This window comes from Octopus sinensis, linkage group LG12 (genome assembly GCF_006345805.1).
Source record: "Octopus sinensis linkage group LG12, ASM634580v1, whole genome shotgun sequence".
Taxonomy (NCBI): Eukaryota; Metazoa; Mollusca; class Cephalopoda; order Octopoda; family Octopodidae; genus Octopus; species Octopus sinensis.
The window spans coordinates 38,028,592-38,047,084 of record NC_043008.1 but is presented as its reverse complement, the minus strand read 5'-3'; the positions used below and the strand labels follow the sequence as shown (position 1 = coordinate 38,047,084).

Sequence of the window (18,493 nt, the reverse complement as noted above, 5' to 3'; positions counted from 1 at the left end):
AAGTACTCCTGGAGAGAGTTAAATATTTTGTATTTTAAGGGCACAATGCATGTCTTTAAGTGCTACTAATAGTTTCATATGCTGAGAAATACTCAAACATATTCTTCAGGCACAAACCACATATCATAACGAACTAAAGAAATTGAATAATAGAAGAAATGCCTTCTCAGTTCTTTTCACGTTTCTTCTATTTATTCAATTCTTTTTAGTTCATCATGATATGTGGTTTGTGCCTGAAGAATATGTTTGAGTATTTCTCAACATAAGAAACTATTGGCAGTACTTAAAAACATGTTTTGTGCCATTTAAATAAATAAATAAATAAATAAATAATATATATATATATATATATTTGGGGGTGGTTATATTTTTGCAAATTAGATACTTTCACTATATAATTGTCTTCACTTCAACTTAATTATTCTTATTTTAGTGTCCTTTGTCTTAAATCTTTTGTCACTCATCGTATGATCTCTTCAGTCACTCTCACTTCTACGTGTCCCCTTCTGTTTGTTTAGTCCATTCTGTTTGATCCAAGGACTGAACAAAACAAGAGGAGATATATGAGATGAAGAGTCACCGAAGAAGTCACAGGATGTGTGATGAAAGATTTCAAACAAATAATACTAATACAAATATTAATAATAATAATAATAATAATAATAATAATGATAATCATAATAGTGACAAAGCTGAAAATGAAGAGCAAGTATATAGTGCATGTGATTAATTGGCTAAAATATGACCATTCACAAACATAACAATATATGTATGTATGTATGTATGTATGTATGTATGTATGTATGTATGTATGGATGGGTAGATGTGTGTATATATATATATATATATAGTCTTAATTCTATAGACATAAATGACAGGCTTCTCCTCAGTTTCCATATATATATAATCTTCATCTTCATTTAACACCCATTGTCCATCCTGGCATTGGTTGGAAGGTTTGACCAGAGCTGGTAAGCTGAGGGGGCCGCACTGGACTCAAGTCTGATTAGGCATCGTTTCTACAGTTGGATGCCCTTCCTAATGCTAAACACTGCAAGAGTGAAATATATATATATAGAGAGAGATATATCCATGTATATATATATATATATATATGTGTGTGTCCATGTATATAGTTTGCATTTTAAATGTATGTTCTTTAAAAGTTTTTTTTTTATGTGTGTGTGTGTGTGCATTGCCTTCTTCATGCTGGTACAAGTTGTATGGACTTGTTTCAACATACCATCTCTCTATTTATTACAGTCCTTTGTCTGCTTATTTATGAGGCTTGGCATCTCAAGATCAAACTTAGCCACTTCTTGTCTCATCTACAGTTGTTCTCTGGCTCTTCAACATTCATCCTTTAACATGGATCATTCGATATATTTTCACTCAACTATTATTCTTCAACACATTACACCTCCATACCATCATAACATTCTAACTGCATCACACTGTTGATAGCTTTAGGGTTTCTTTTTATCTCTTGCTATAGTCATGCACCATAGTGCATGCACTCTAATTTTATTCATCAGATCATGCTCATCAAATTTCTTTTCAGCTTTTGTATATGCTCCGTATTTTGTGATAATGTCTCACTACCATATCTTACAATATCCTACAATATTGTGCACTTGTTCACCAGATCATACAATCTGGTCTTCCCTTGAAGAGATGAGTTCTTGCTTAACCCTTTTAATACCAACCCAACTGTGACCACCTCTCCTGGTTTTATGGTACAAACTTCTTATCTTAATGTTGATGTAGATTAAAACCATCCATGAAAATTCCATGCCAATTTATGTTCCAAATTTCAACCCAATAATGAAAAGAAATTATTTTGCTAAATTCTTAATTATTTTAAAAATTATTTGAAACAAAGATTATGTATTCCAACCAAAATATTGCAACGAAAGTATAATAAAAACAATAATGTCTCTCTCAACAACCTCCTTGCTATCATTTGAGGGTGTTTTATGAAGCAATAGGAGTGAATGTTTCAATTTCCTTGCTAGACCTGAACGTAACAGGCTAAATCTTCGACAAACTCCAAACTGAGATTAGAATGAAGATCACAAGTCTTCGGTTAATTCCAACAACATGCCTACAATAAAAACCAATGATTACAATTTCGATGTCTGTCTGTAAAATGGTATGTTTTTATCAGTTACCTAAGTGTCTTCTTGTGTCTGCTGGAACGGCAGAACTACTGAATATAGTTATGCAGCACAATGGCAACAACAACAACAACAACAACTACAACTACAACAACAACAACAACAACAGCAACAATATCTTCCCACTCTACTTTCTGCTATTAATTCATAATGCTGGAAAATCATTTTTTTTTTTTTTACTTTCTGTTTTTCCTCCTTCAGTAGCTAACTATTTCTCTAACTACTCAACCTAGAAACAATACTACTTGGAATATTAATATTTTTGAGTTTTTTTCGTTCCCTTTTTTCTTCTCTAGGTTACACACCAACAACACCAGGAAATGTGAAAAGAGGTAAGTTATTACAATTTACACCAAAAGCTTTTAATGCAATTCTGAACCATTATTTGGCAGGAAGTACATTTCTATAGAGTTCATAACCCCAAACATAATCTCTCTCTCTCTCTGTCCGTCTGCCTCTCTCTCTTCCTCTCTCTCCCTCTCTCTCACTCTTTCTCTCATTTTTGTTTTGTTTTTGATTTTTTTCCAGTGGTTTTTGTTTCTTTAAATATAATAACACAGCACCCTCTCCATATTCTTTTCTTTTCTGTTTCATGTTTTCTATTTTAATGTATCTATACTGAAGCTATTATCAATAAAATTGTTTACTGCTGTTAACCAGTTTTCAACATATTTGTAAGTTATGCTGAGGATAAATTTGAATTCTATTCATATGTCAAATGCTAATTTAATTCATAGATGGTTTAGATATTTTGGAAAAATGTCTGCATTGCTTAAAACGTTTCATCAAGAAAACTGAAGTTAATTTATTTGATGCTGAATATTAATTTCTGATCAACTGAAGTTTTGATTAAATAACTAATTGGGTATGAACTTATGGAGTAAAGGTTCAACCTGCTCAACATAGCACCCAGTGCTTCCCTCAATTAGATTGTTTTACAGCTGTCCTTGAAACGGGACAATTATTAAATTATCTGTAAAGCTGAAGAGGAAATTATCATAGTTATAAAACTGTTCAACACTAAACAGCAGCTGAAAGTCTTATGTCTGTCTGAGATGTCAAACGTAAAGATTGCTTCTAAGATATTCATTAGATTCATTTGGCAACATCTTTATTGTTTGTGGATTGTGAGAATGGCTGGACAACTAACTTAAGAATTATCACTTCCTATTCCGTCACTGGAATTTTGTTTTATCTATGGCTGAAAAGCTAAATTCTCAACAGCTAAGTTCACCTTAGTTGTTGTAAGTAGGTACTGTAAATTAAAATAAGTAATGGCTACAGGTTGAAGTTAATTTGTTAGCATGCAAAGCAGAATTGAAGCAAGATGAACAAGAGAAATTTGGAAGGCAAAATGAGATTGACTTCAATGCCGCTTTTCTGAAAATTCAAGAGGAATGTAAGTTTTCTTTCACTATGGAATGACCAACCAAAGCCTTGTAAGTGAATTTAGTAGAGGGAAACTGTAAGAAGCCCATTGCATATTTGTGTGTGTGTGTGTGTGAGTTTGTGCCACCTCATCTTGACAATGCATCACTGTCAATCAAATATTGTCCTTCTTTTCCAATTTTCCAACCTTTCATGGAAACATGTCCATTCATGCAAAAACATTACCTTGCTTGAAAACAGATGAGGGTTGGCCACAGGAAGGGCATTCAACTGTAAAAAAAATCTATCTTGACAAATTCCATCAGATCCATGCAAGCACAAAAAAGTAGATATTAAAATCATGATGATGATGATGGAGGGGCCCAGCATATAATCACAGAATCCCTCCTTGCCTCTCAGGATCCCAGATCAATGTACTACCTGATCTTACTTTTTACTGACCCTGAATTATGTTTTTCTCTCATTTAGAAATAATTAATTATGCTTTGGTTTTGATGATGCAAACTCACCAATAAATATTGTTGATATTCTTGCTACAATGTTGTGCATCCAATCTTGTTGCTGGGCAGAAAGCTATTCTCTGGAGCATCACTTGCCACAGCAGTTGAAAATAAGTATTATGTGATCTAAAACAGCTGCCTAAGTTAGATTTCATTCTATACAGGGTAACACTCATCTCTCAGTTGTTTTACACCATGACATCAAAGCTAAGCTCTCTAGAACTTAGAATCATCTTAGAGATGAATTTATACATACAGATCTTCTTGGGCAGAGCTAATTGAAGATATTCCAAAACACCAGAAAATTGGTTCTCTACTGAAAGTCATGTCCAAATTTCTCTCCTTCAAAATATCTGTCCATGCTAGTTGTAATTCTATGTCTTGGGATAAATAAGAAGAAAATCTGGGCATATTTTAATAAGAATGATATAAAGTTAGATTTTACACCACACAGAGACTTGAAAAGCATGTCATTAGTTCTCAAGGCATTTAAGTGATGTAAAATATTTCGTTTTTGGATTTGGTTTGCAAGATTCTTTATATGAGTTCGTGTGTTGAAGCATATTCTGTTGTGTCTGGGAAGAGTCATTTTCTTTTTGTGCCTTATAATGTAACACACTCACCGGTAAAATTTCTACTTTTTATCTTATTTTCCTAAAGTTTTCCTTGCATCTTGCAACCTTTTCAATAGTCCTGATGTAAAATAGGTCTCCCATCTGATTGGACATTATCAGAAGATATGGCAGCTGCTTCCTTTGAGCCCGTTTCTGTGTGAAACTGGCCACCTTACTTGTGTTCTTTTCCTTGTTATTTTTTCTCTTCATTTGAAACTCTGGTCCAAACTAGACTCCTAGCACCATATTCAGTCCTTTGGTCCAGTGACAGAAGCACTGTCTCAAATCCCTTGAACCCACCATCACCACACACATAGATGCCAAGGTGCAAGGTTTCATAATTATAAGTTTAGTACCGTTGCTTGAAATTTGGTTTAGAAGGAACAGTCAAGCATTTTACTCCTGGTACTTTGTTAGTATTTTATTTCATCAACCTTGGAAAGATGTGAAGCAAAGTTGAGTATTTCAGGATTTGAACTAAGAATATAAAGGCAATTAATGAAAAGGCATTTTGTTCATTGCTCTAATGATTCTAACAATTGTAATGGTAATATTTGGAATAATAGACATGCGATAAGTGAAGTACAATAATATTACTAACAACTAAAGTTATGATCATAATGATATTAAAAATTATTCTTGATAAGAAAAACACAGCAACGTAAATGGGAGAAATACTTCCTCAGCCAGTAGAAAAAAACCTTCAGATTAGAAATGGTTTTAATGAAAACAATATTGATAATGGAAATTTTATAGAAATATCAACATCTATTGAAAACATTAGACACCATCTGATGATAAGTGTTATAACAGTATGAGTAATAAGTGTTATATCAGTATGAGGGGAGACGACATGGAGATGTTAAATGATTGATAACAACAGCATTGATATAAAGAGAGGTGTTTCTTATATTCAATGTAGAATTACAGATTAATACTAGTGATCTCTGTGTAGCAGTTGCCCAAGATCAATTTAACTCTTTTGTTACTGTATCTATTTTGAGATGCTCTGTGTTTCTTTCAGTTAATTTAAATATAACAAAGAATTTAGTAAAATAACTTAGTTATCATTAAGCTAGTGTTAGGAACATAAATTGCGACTAAGGTTTGGTGGTGTATTTTAATGAAAAACTTATGGAAATGAGACATTTATACTACAGAGCCAGAACCGGTTTTGGCCGGGTTGGTAATGAAAGGGTTAAAGGAGCTTCAACAACCAATGGCTGGCTTTATTTTTCATCTTTTATTTGTTTCAGTCATCAGACAGTGGCCATGCTGGGGCACCACATTGAAGAATTTTAGTTGAAGGAATTGACTCTAGGACATATTAATTTTTTTTTTAAGCCTGGTACTTTCTCTATCGATCTCTTTCGCTGAACTGTTAAGTTACAGGGGCATAAACGCACTAACACTGGTTATCAAGTGGTGGTGGGGGGACAAACACAGGCACACACACATGCACACTTGCACACACACATACACATACACACATATACGACATGCTTCTTTTAGTTTCTGTCCACCAAATCCACTCACAAGGCTTGGCCAAAGGCTAAAGCAGAAGACGCTTGCCAAAGATGCCATACAGTAGGACTGAACCCAGAGCCATGTGGTTGGGAAGCAAGCTTCTTACCATATAGCCATGCTTGCTTCATTTATAGATATTTATAAGAGAGACAGAGTATGTAGACGTGAGAGAGAGAGAGAGAGAGAGAGAGAGACAAAGAGAGGTGGAGGGAGAGAGGGGAAGAATTCTGATACCTAAACAAAATTATATTTAAGAACCATAAGATGTAATTTGTGATGCCACTTGCTTAAAGTTTCTATTCTATGAACTTTTAGAATTTGGATGATATTTTAGCAATCCTGAAGTATAATACTAAGAAAATGTATTTAGCTGATATTTCTAGGAAGTCTGTCCTGCACATTTTGATTGCAATCACTGCATAAATGCTTACACTATGTAAACAAAAGGTGGGTGGGAAATAAAGCAATAACCTGCTTAAAATCATTTGCCTCCCACATATTCACACAAAATATAATTAGAAACAGCATGCAGTAAGGTTCGTTAAAACCAGGAGATGTCATTTCATAAATTTATGTCATTTACTCTCATTGAATAACCTTGTAACATTGAATACTAGGTGACTGGATTTTAATGTACTGAATTCTTGCCAATTATATTTGTTGATGTAAAAATTTATAACTAAGGCAATAGACTAGTAAAATTGTTACCACTTCAAGTAAAATAATGATGTTTTTTTCTGGATATTTACATGATGAGATCAAATCTCACCTAGGTTTTCCTTGCTTTTCATCCTTTCATGGTTAGTGAAATAATGTATCAGCCAAGTCCTTGGGTAGATGTAGCTGATCATTAAAATGGTTGGTCTTGTGCCAAAATTTCTCCCCACCTCTCTCTCTCCTTTCCTTCTGAAAGAAATCAACTATGGCCAGAATTTGAGAGATACAGGTAATAACAAGTGAGGGCAGAGTTATGAAGAACGTATCTGAGTACTTTATCTCAACAACCATCTGAGAAATAGTGAGTGGACCAAGTGGATGAATGGTCCATGGATTTTTGCTGTTGTGTCTCAAGTCAGTGTCTGATCAAATCTTGCTGAGTGAGGTGAGACATTTGTATCTTACCTGGGTGAGAGTATCTGGTGTTAAAGTACCCCTAAACATCTGATGATCTTACAGCATATCACAAATATTATGCCCATGTTCACCAAAATGTATCTTGAACACAGTACAACAGAAATACATGCATGAACATGCATATGTGTGTGTATATATACATAAAGGCGGCGAGCTGGCAGAGACATTAGCATGCCGGGCGAAGTGCTTCGCGGTATTTCGCCCGTCGCTACGTTCTGAGTTCAAATTCCGCCGAGGTCGACTTTGCCTTTCATCCTTTCGGGGTCGATAAATTAAGTACCAGTTATGCACTGGGGTCGATGTAATCGACTTAATCCGTGTGTCTGTCCTTGTTTGTCCCCTCTATGTTTAGCCCCTTGTGGGCAGTAAAGAAACGTATATACATACACACACACACACATACACACACACACATACGCACACACACACTCACACACACACACACACACAAACACACACACACACACACACACACACACACATATATATATATGGGGAAAATATTGTTCACAACTTCTAGACTATTTGTCTAAGCCATGTTTTCTTTTTTTTCCTTCTTCCTTTTGTTTATATTATATGCTCTTGTTTTTCACTCTGGTGAAGATTCGTTGTCTTAATTCAAATACCCTATGAAGATGAAGAAATTTATTCTCGCATTTATCTATAGACTACATTTTGGCAATCTGATCAGTAAAGGCCGTAAGATATGTTATGCCACCTATTTTGTTTTGTCATGCTTTGTATTAAAAAATAAGCTATAAATGTGGTCCAATCGATGTGTTTGCTAATCTGAGGTTTTATCCATTTCATGTGAATGGATGCGATAAAATGATAGCCTCTATGTGGTCACCTAATCTGTTAGAAATAGCAACCAAATTTGCTTTAGTATATTCTCTACCATCTTAAAATAACAGTATATTATATTAGAAAATGAGGTCTAAAATGAACTATTGATCAAAAATGGGGATGGTCATGACCAGAATGACTTTGTTCATTGTAGGTTCAGATAATAGATCTGGCCTGGGGCCAAACAACAATAGTAACAGAAAAACAATGAAATTTTTCATCTCCCATTTTTCTTTTCTCCCTCTAACCAAATTTATAGCATTAATATGTGTGTGTATATATTATATATATATATATATATATATTTATATGTACATACACACACACACACACACATACTCATGCATACACATATATGCAGATACATAGATGCACCTAGGGAAACCATTTTGCTTTGTGTGTTTGTATTGGGAAAATGGCCCTCCCAAGGTAAACCATCTGTTTCAGCACACAAATTCACATCAAGAATCTATCAAACAAATATAAAACAATATAAGTATGCGAGTGTCTATAGGCATCTAGATATGCATATAATCACATAGGTAAATAGATAAACATCTATACATATACATGCATGTATATGTACATACATACAAATGTATGCATGCATAATTATATATATATACACACACACATATATATGTGTGTGTGTATAGGTATATATATATATATACATATATATATATATAATATATATATTATATATATATATATATACATACACACATATGTATATTTAGATGGAAAAAATTACTTTTCCCTACATTCCCATTTGAAGGGTTTTCCTTTAGTATATATATGTCTGTGTGTCTGTGTATACATATGTACAAACACACACACACACACACACACACTCATAAACACATTTCCTTTCATTAATTATTTTAGAGAAAACACATAGGGAACACCTCTGGGTGTTGTACATTATACAGGGCTGACCTATATAATGAGATAATGTGATGGAAAAATCAGTATGTGAAAATTAGCAAGAAAAAAAAATACTTAGCAAAGTTGTAAATAATTGTTTATTTTCTCCTTTCTGATGTATGTATTACTGAATACCCAAAGACGTCTTAAATATGAACTTGACAAACGTCTCTTGTGGGAGTATTAATCATTGCAGCAGAGAAATGAACTGTCTTATTTTGGTAGCAACCACAAAAGGGCCACAACAACAACAATTATTATTACAATATCTATAACGATTCAAAATAATTTCTCCTCATATATGTATATGCGTATAAATATGTGTGCATATATACATACACACACACATATATATATATGAATATATATATATATGAATATATACATATACATATATATACATGGGTATGTGTGTGTGTATATGTGTATATATTTATATATATGTATGTATGTATGTATGTATATATATATATATATATATATATATTATATATAAGGGCTTAGTAAAATAAATTACTTTGCCACATACTGAATGTAATATTTTGAATTCGCCTATAATGGTCCCTTTACATACTGAATACTTGGTGAAATTGATTAATAATTAATTAATTTTACCCTCAATTGTTGAAATTATATATATATATATATATGTATATGAATGTATATTTATACACACATACATATGCATATATTTAGCACATTTACCCTTTGAAATACCATGCAACTTTACTACTTCTGGCATCCTCTTTTACATACAATCCTAACTGGAAACAAACAATAACAAAATTCCTCTATCAAACCAGAAAAACTGTTTCTACACTGCCTCTGCCATCCTTTTTACTATACTCATATGCAAGAAAATATACAATCCTCCAGTCCTTCATCCCCTTTGTGCATTATAACTTTTTCCTGCCAAGACACTAACTTACACTACACCTATGCTTTATACATATTGCTAAAAGTGAAGGAGCACTCCAATGAAGACACTATTTATAAGGGTTAAAAATCAAATTAAACCACAGTCTAAATCATTTATCACAAGCTCTAAATTATTTGACACAGGCTGGAGTTGTTCTGTTTATTTTTTTATATTCAAAGCTTCATTCTGCTGACTCCTTTATCTCATATTGCTCAACTAAAACTCGACATAAATTCTGATAATCAAATCAAGTTCTTCTTTTTATTATTGGTAAATCTAATGGATACATATAATATGCTACGTATAATCATCCGACCCATGCTAGCACGGACAATGGACGTTAAGTGATGATGACGATGATGATGATGATGATGATGATGATGATGCTGTATACATTCGTCTCTGCTATTCAGCTAAAAATAATTCTGTTTTGTGTATTCCCGAATTACTTTTTATATTCAACTTAGCGAGAGGTATCATGTATTCAACTTTAGCCTATTCACACTGCATGCTTGTAATTCTTGATTTAAGTAGAACAAAGAATAAAAACAATCTGAAATTACAAACAGAAATTTAAGTAGGCCAAAAGTGCTGAAGCAGCTTCAAGACTATACAAGAAATCTCGTTCTTCAGGAACTTTTCCAGTGAAAGTGAATAATAATGCTTATTATGTACATTTGTAGTTTTTGTATGGAAAATGTCAAATATGTTGTAAATGTTCAGCTTTTACATGAAGTCAACATTTTGTCTATTGGAAACTTTTCGGAAAATGTATTTAACCTGGTTCTAAGATCATGTTCTCATGTGTAAATATGCACTTATTTTTGGAAGTTTTGCATACATATGTATGTGTGCAGCATTTGAGAAATTAGGCAGAGCATTTATTGCAGAAAATAACATTATGTAGAATAATGAGTAAATCGTTGGCAACACGACGTTGTACATATTAAAAGTAATCAAATTCGTATATTAAATGTAATCAAATTCGTATATTAAAAGTAATCAAATTTGTAAAATTATGTAGGAGTGACATATATAATGTTCTTATTTTCCTATTATTTTGTGATTTTTATTTACATCTTCATACACTCATTAGCAACTTTTATACACATTTTTTTAACTATAGCTCCTTCATAATTGACAACTCAGATACTCTAGTTGATATATAAATGCATATTCATTACATGATTATACACACATACACATATACACACACACACATAGATAGATAGATATAGATATATTATATATATATACATATATTATATATACATATATACATACATACATACACATATATATATATATATATATATATATATATACACATATATACATACATACATATATATATATGGAGAATTCACGAAAATAACAAAAGACAAAGAGAGGTGGTGTAGAAACCAAACAGATGTATTAGTATAATGCTCAAGAATTAAAAAAGTCTTTAACGTTTCGAGCCTACGCTCTTCCACAGAAAGAAACAAGGAGAGAAAAAAAATGTGTGTAGTGGCTACCGATCTATCATGGCGACTGCCGGACAGAAGGGTCATAAGATGTATATAAATGTAAGATCTAGGGATCAAGGTGTAGGAAGAAAGTTAGCTTCAAGCAATCCATACTAAATATAAAACATATATAGCCCAGATTTTACCTACTCCATTCCATAACTCTTGTGTATATTTTATATATATATTTATATCATATACATATAGCGGTGCAAGAGTGACTGTGTGGTAAGTAGCTTGTTTTCTAACCACATGGATCCGGGTTCAGTCCCACTGTGTGGCACCTTGGGAAAGTGTCTTCTACTATAGCCTCAAGCCGACCAAGGCCTTGTAAGTGCATTTGGTAGACAGAAGCTGAAAGAAGCCTGTTGTATTTATATGTATATGTTAGTGTGCTTCTGTTTGTGTCCCCACCATTACTTGACAACCGATGTTGGTGTTTTTATGTTCTCATAACTTAGCGGTTCGGCAAAAGAAACTGATAGAATAAGTTCTAGGTTAACAAAGAATAAGCCCTGGGGTCGATTTGTTCGACTAAGTAGATGATTCAACTTGATCACATTGTCATTGAGCACAGTTCTACTATGGTATATTTATATATATGTGTGTGTGTGTATACATATATATATGTATATATACACAGTCATATATGTACACACACATATCCATACATATATATATATATATCCTAGAGAAAGTAACAGAAAGGATAAAATAATATTGTTATGGGAAGTGACATATCCAGTATTTCAGATAATGTCCTTTTTCAGAATTGAAATGACAGAAGTGAAAATAAAAATGGAAAGATGGAAATATTTTACAGCTTTTAAACATGAATGACCCAGCAGCAAATCGTAGGGAAAGCAAAACAAATGTGAGTCTAACATGTAGCAGTGAGAGAAAAACTTTAAGAGAAAGACAGAAAGGAAAAAAAATGGACATAAAAAGTGGAAGAGAAGATGAGCAAGGGTGAAGAAGAGGATTAAATTAAAGGGAGAGAAGAGCTGAAAGATTAAAGCAGGGATTACTATATTAGGCGAGGGAGAAGAAGTATATTGAAAAAGTGTTCCCTTAGACCCATTCCTGTTATGCTACGATACTTTATACCTTACACTTCCTGGAGGGAGAAGAAGAAGTATATAAAAAAGTGTTCCCTTAGATCCATTTCTGTTATGCTACAATACTTTATCCCTTACACTTCCTGGAGGGAGAAGAAGAAGTATATAAAAAAGTGTTCCCTTAGATCCATTTCTGTTATGCTATGATACTTTATCCCTTACACTTCCTGGAAGATGCAAATCCATAGAGTGCAATGATACTTCACATTGATTAGTGGGTGACTGGGAGACTCATTGTTTTGAAGTGGGGCTCCTGGATAGGAAGGTGTATTATGTCATTAAATAAGGTACTTCATTACTTAGTGATCCGGCCCTCTCAACTGCAAAATGAGGAATATCCACCCTAGTACTGGCATATTCCATTCTCCCATTATCTGTTACAGCATGAATATTCTGTTGGGTCATGCTTGTAAGGATTGGGAAGGTGTGTATGCCTCATCATGACTACATATACACACAACAAAACAATAGCAAAAAGAAGTTGACATGTAACCAAGTCTATGATAGATGTGGTTCTGTCTTTTACTTGACACACACGTATGTTTACACGTATATGTGTGTGTGCATGAATGTATGCATATGATATATATATGTACATATATGTATGTATATATGTATATATATATATATATATACATATATATATATATATAATATATATATATATATATGTATGTATATATATACATATATATATATATATATATATATATATATATGTATATGTATATATATACATATATGTATGTATGTATATATATATATATATATATATATATATGTATATATGCGTATATATATATATATACATATATATATATATACACACATATATATATACACACATTTATAAGTGCATACACACACCTATGTATGTGCATGCATATATACCTGCATATATATGTGTGTGTGTGTGTGTGTGTGTATGAAGATATGTGTAGTATAAACATATGTATTAAAAATAAGTATATTCGTTTTTGTTTTTTTTTACCATTTTAGTTGACGTCTACCAGACTTGTTTTAAATTTTTATTTTGATATTTTCATTGTGTAAACAGAATAGTAAACCAGTATGATACCAGCTTTGTCTGCCAGCAATATTTGTCAAACTGTGTATCTAGTGCTATTATCACAATTTGGAATTCTTGTGACATTATACTTCCACTTGGTCTTCTTAGAGACATCTTACAGATTCCTCTAAATCTCTGGTCAGACCTCATATGGAGTAAGCAGTATTATCTCTCTTGTTTTGTCTATTTACCTGTCTGTCTTTGTCTACCTGTCCGTCTGTCTGTCTTTGTCTCTGTCTCTATTTCTATCTGTATGCCTCTCTCTCTCTTCCTCTCTATCTCTCTATCACACACACACACACATTCAAAAACACGCATTCTCAGATGCACACAAACACACACATAGTTGCATGCATACATACACACATCCTGTGTCCAATATGTAGGCAACATTAAACACTAATATTAGGTAATTTGCTTACTTAGTTATGGAAACTTTGGTTTATGTATGTACTTATATATGCAAATATGTATGTATGTGTGTGAGCCTGTATGCATATATGTATGTCTGCATCAGTATGTATGTAACAAAATACAAATATATTATATGCATATATTATATACATACATACATATATATATACACCTATCACACACATACACACATGTACACATCACACACAGAGAGATATATATGCATATATGTATATTTCATGTATATGTATATTATATGTGTATATATATATTTATATATTTATATATATATATATATATTTATATATTTATATATGTGTATATATATATATATATATATATATATCACAATCAAGGAACGGCCATAATAGGCCATTCACCCACTAGAAATAACAGCCAAAGCTTCAACCGCAAAATAACATTAATTCCGCAAACCAGGAGAAAATTAAAAAAACATTTACCCTGTAATTTCTTATACGATGCACCGTTTCATCTATTGTTTAATGGTAAACTAACCTGATTAAATTAAATCAAGCCAATCTTCCATAGGCCCTTAGATTCGTCAGTAAGAAATAGCCAGATCGGAACAGATATTTTCACGAGGCACTTCTGTCCCTGCCTCGGCAATATCTGACCTAAAATTTTCAAATCATCGCACTCGCGCCAAATTTATCGGCAGCAAATAAATATAAGCCGGCTTATATTTATTTGCTGCCGATAAATTTGGCGCGAGTGCGATGATTTGAAAATTTTAGGTCAGATATTGCCGAGGCAGGGACAGAAGTGCCTCGTGAAAATATCTGTTCCGATCTGGCTATTTCTTACTGACGAATCTAAGGGCCTATGGAAGATTGGCTTGATTTAATTTAATCAGGTTAGTTTACCATTAAACAATAGATGAAACGGTGCATCGTATAAGAAATTACAGGGTAAATGTTTTTTTTAATTTTCTCCTGGTTTGCGGAATTAATGTTATTTTGCGGTTGAAGCTTTGGCTGTTATTTCTAGTGGGTGAATGGCCTATTATGGCCGTTCCTTGATTGTGATGTTGAACTTATAAATGGTCTATGACTATTTAATTTTTTCCCACTAGGCCGCTGGTGGCAAAGAAATTCTACAAAATTTTTTTGCCACCCTATATTGATTAATTATATATATATATATATATTTATATGTGTGTATATATATATATATATATATATATATATATATGTGTGTGTGCAAATATGTATCTAGGTATGTAATATAGAAATAAGAGATTGTTGCTTTTCCTAATGGTTGGATAAGGAAGAATGGAAATACACTCGACGTTTTGCAGGCCTCTGTGACTGGCATGAGGATGGTAGGAAATTTTTGACAAACAGGAAACCTTGTCCAGATTCTTGCAATGAATTGGATTTCACTAAAATCAGATAATGACCAAATGGAGGCGTTAAACCGATGAATTAATTCTACAGATGATTCAATCAATAAAGTATCAATCATTGATCCAAAACCATAGAATTATCTTTATCTCCAACTACTGCCAGTTCTTCTTTGAATCTATGGCAAACACATTCAGCTGATTTTGACTAACAATAAACTCCGGAATTCTAAGACACTGGTGAAGGTCATCTATGTTGGTAACAGTTAGTACCATGGAAGAGTTTTATAAGAGAATTATATATATTTAACTGCCATATGAAATTGAACATATTGGTTTTAGACTGTCTCAACTTTGAGGGTTTCTTGAAAAGAATATTGTTGTTATGGAGGTGTTTGATAAGTATAACTGCCATGTGGAAGGAAGTATTTATTGGTTTGGAACCCTTGCTTTGAGAGAATTGCTGAGAATAGGATTGTTTCATTGAGAAGTTTTATAAGCTTAACTACAGTAAAGAGAGAAGAGTATGTTAATTATTGATTCAGGATTCTTGCCCTCAACCTTGAGGGTCTGGCAGAAACAATGTCGCTTACAGAAGAGATTGACAAGGTTAACTGCCATTTAGAAGGAAGAATTTATTGGTTTGGAACTCTTGCCCTCAACCTCAGAGATTTGGTGAAAACAATATTGATAAGTTTTACTACAATGAATGGAGAATATGATATAACATAATATAAAACTGACAAATTGTTTCATTAATTTGTGGTTCTGTTATGGGACTTGACCATGTAGAAATGCTTTCACTGTGGCTGCGCTTTAACCAATTCCAATATAACAGTTTTAAATGAAGAACTCAATGTGAATGAATTGACTGGTCTCAGACAAGGAGATTACTAAGTTCATGATAACTATTTAAAGCCCTCTATATTGTGAATTATTCTATTCAAATTGTGTTAGATGATATTTTAAATAAAATAATAGCTTTCATTGTAAACTTGATATTAGTATCATTTATCATAATTTTCTGTAATCATAATACAGAAAAATTCAAAACTAATTAAAATGAAGAGAAAAATATTAAATCTATTCTTGCATTGTGTGGCTAATAGATAGACTTGAAAAAATGAAACCTAGCTCATTGAAATATATTTACTAGATACAATAAGATGCCAACAATAACAACAATTACTAAAGATTTACTTTAAAGAAATATCTCTAAAATTAATTTTTAGAAAGTTACTAACTTTCTAGACCAAACATTTTACTCTTTCACAGTAGTATATTTATATATAGCATTCTTTGTCTCTTAGAATGCTTTCTATTATAACAGTTTCCTATTATTAGAGTAACAATGGTGATGAACTGACAGAATCATTATAGCATGCTGGACAAAATGCTTTGCGGAATCTCAACCATCTTTATGTTCAGGGTCCAAATTCCAGCAAGGCTGATTTTACGTTTCATCCTTTCACAATCAATGAAACCAGTACCAGTTGCACACTGCAGGTTAATGTCACTGACTTGGATCATGCCACCAAATTCCAAGCCTTGTGTCTATAGTAGAAAGGATTATTACATCAGCAACTGAAATTACCATTTATCAACTAAAATACTGAGAAATTAATATTTTAGGGACCAAACTGGCTTTAAGAAAATCTCGGTTTAAAGTAATTGGTAATAATGTGACATTAACAGAATCACAAAATTACTAATTTTTATTGCTACATTCTGAATATGTCAACAGACTCAACAGTATCAGAATTAAGGTCTTAACATGTGATGATACAAAAAATATGTGAGACTTTTTTTATATCTATTGACACCACATAATTGCTTTTAAGCAATGAATGAAAGTTTGATATTGTACATGAACAAATCTCAATATACCAATGACTATAGAAATGCTATTTCAAAATTCCTACTTCACGTAGACATCACATATGAAGACCTCTTATGATGACTTCTATATGGATACACAAACATCTGAAAAGTAAACAGACACCCCTCATCATACCATTTTACCTGTGCAGACACTATCTGATCCTTCAAACTTGTTAATCCATTATGCACAATACATGTCTACTGGATACTAGATGAAGCATTTACATGCATCAAATAAAACTATTTTGTATTTAAAATTAAGTTTGCTTCTCACCTTCTTTGGTTTTGAGTTCAGTCCACCTGCATGACACCTTCAGCAAGTGTCTTCTACTATAGCCCCAGGTTTATCAAAGCCTTGTGAATGGCTTTGGTAGAGGGAAACTGAAAGAGGCTTGGCATATACTTGTGTGTGTGTTTGTGTGTGTGTCTGTGTGCGTGCACGTGCATGTGTGTATGCTTGTGTCCTCTAAGTCTTGGCATCACAAAAGAGTTGAAAATAATTTTGCCACTGTCATACATGTGAAGGCGCATGGCTCAGTGGTTAGAGCATTGAACTCATGATCGTGAGGTTGTGAGTTTGATTCCTGGACCGGGTGATGTATTGTGTTCTTGAGCAAGACACTTTATTTCACATTGCTCCAGTTCACTCAGCTGTAGAAATGAGCTGCGACATCACTGGAGCCAAGCTTTATCAGCCTTTGCCTTTCCCTTGGATAACATCGGTGGCATGGGCGACTGCTGGTCTTCCATAAACAACCTTGCCTGGACTTGTACCTGGGAGGGTAACTTTCTGGATGCAATCCCATGGTCAGTCATGACCAAAGGGGGTCTCATACAAGCAGTGTCATTCATTTCTAGTAGTCTGGCAGAATTGGACATGGGGGAAATGTTACCTTGCTTGGGGACAAATAAAGATTGGTAAGAGGAAGGGCATCCAACCTTACAATGATCTGCCTCAAATACCCTCTGTCCAACACATGAAAAAATAGAAAAATAGGTATTAAATGATGATGATGATGAGGATAATGAGGGTGATGACAACACTGACGATGATGATGATGACGACAATGATGATCATATATATTAGAGGAATGAATGTTTGCAAGT

At 33.1% G+C, this 18,493-nt stretch overlaps 1 protein-coding gene across 3 annotated transcripts in view; it reads left to right on the top strand.

Annotated features, from left to right (window-relative positions):
* The window catches only part of LOC115218045 (Down syndrome cell adhesion molecule), a 665,166-nt gene that overhangs the window by 603,262 nt on the left and 43,411 nt on the right, over positions 1 to 18,493 (top strand). For all 3 annotated transcript variants that reach the window (XM_036507874.1, XM_036507876.1, XM_036507877.1), the window contains one exon: positions 2,474 to 2,509. In XM_036507874.1, coding sequence (XP_036363767.1) covers positions 2,474 to 2,509 — 36 coding nt within the window. The remainder of the gene's footprint in view (positions 1 to 2,473; positions 2,510 to 18,493) is intronic.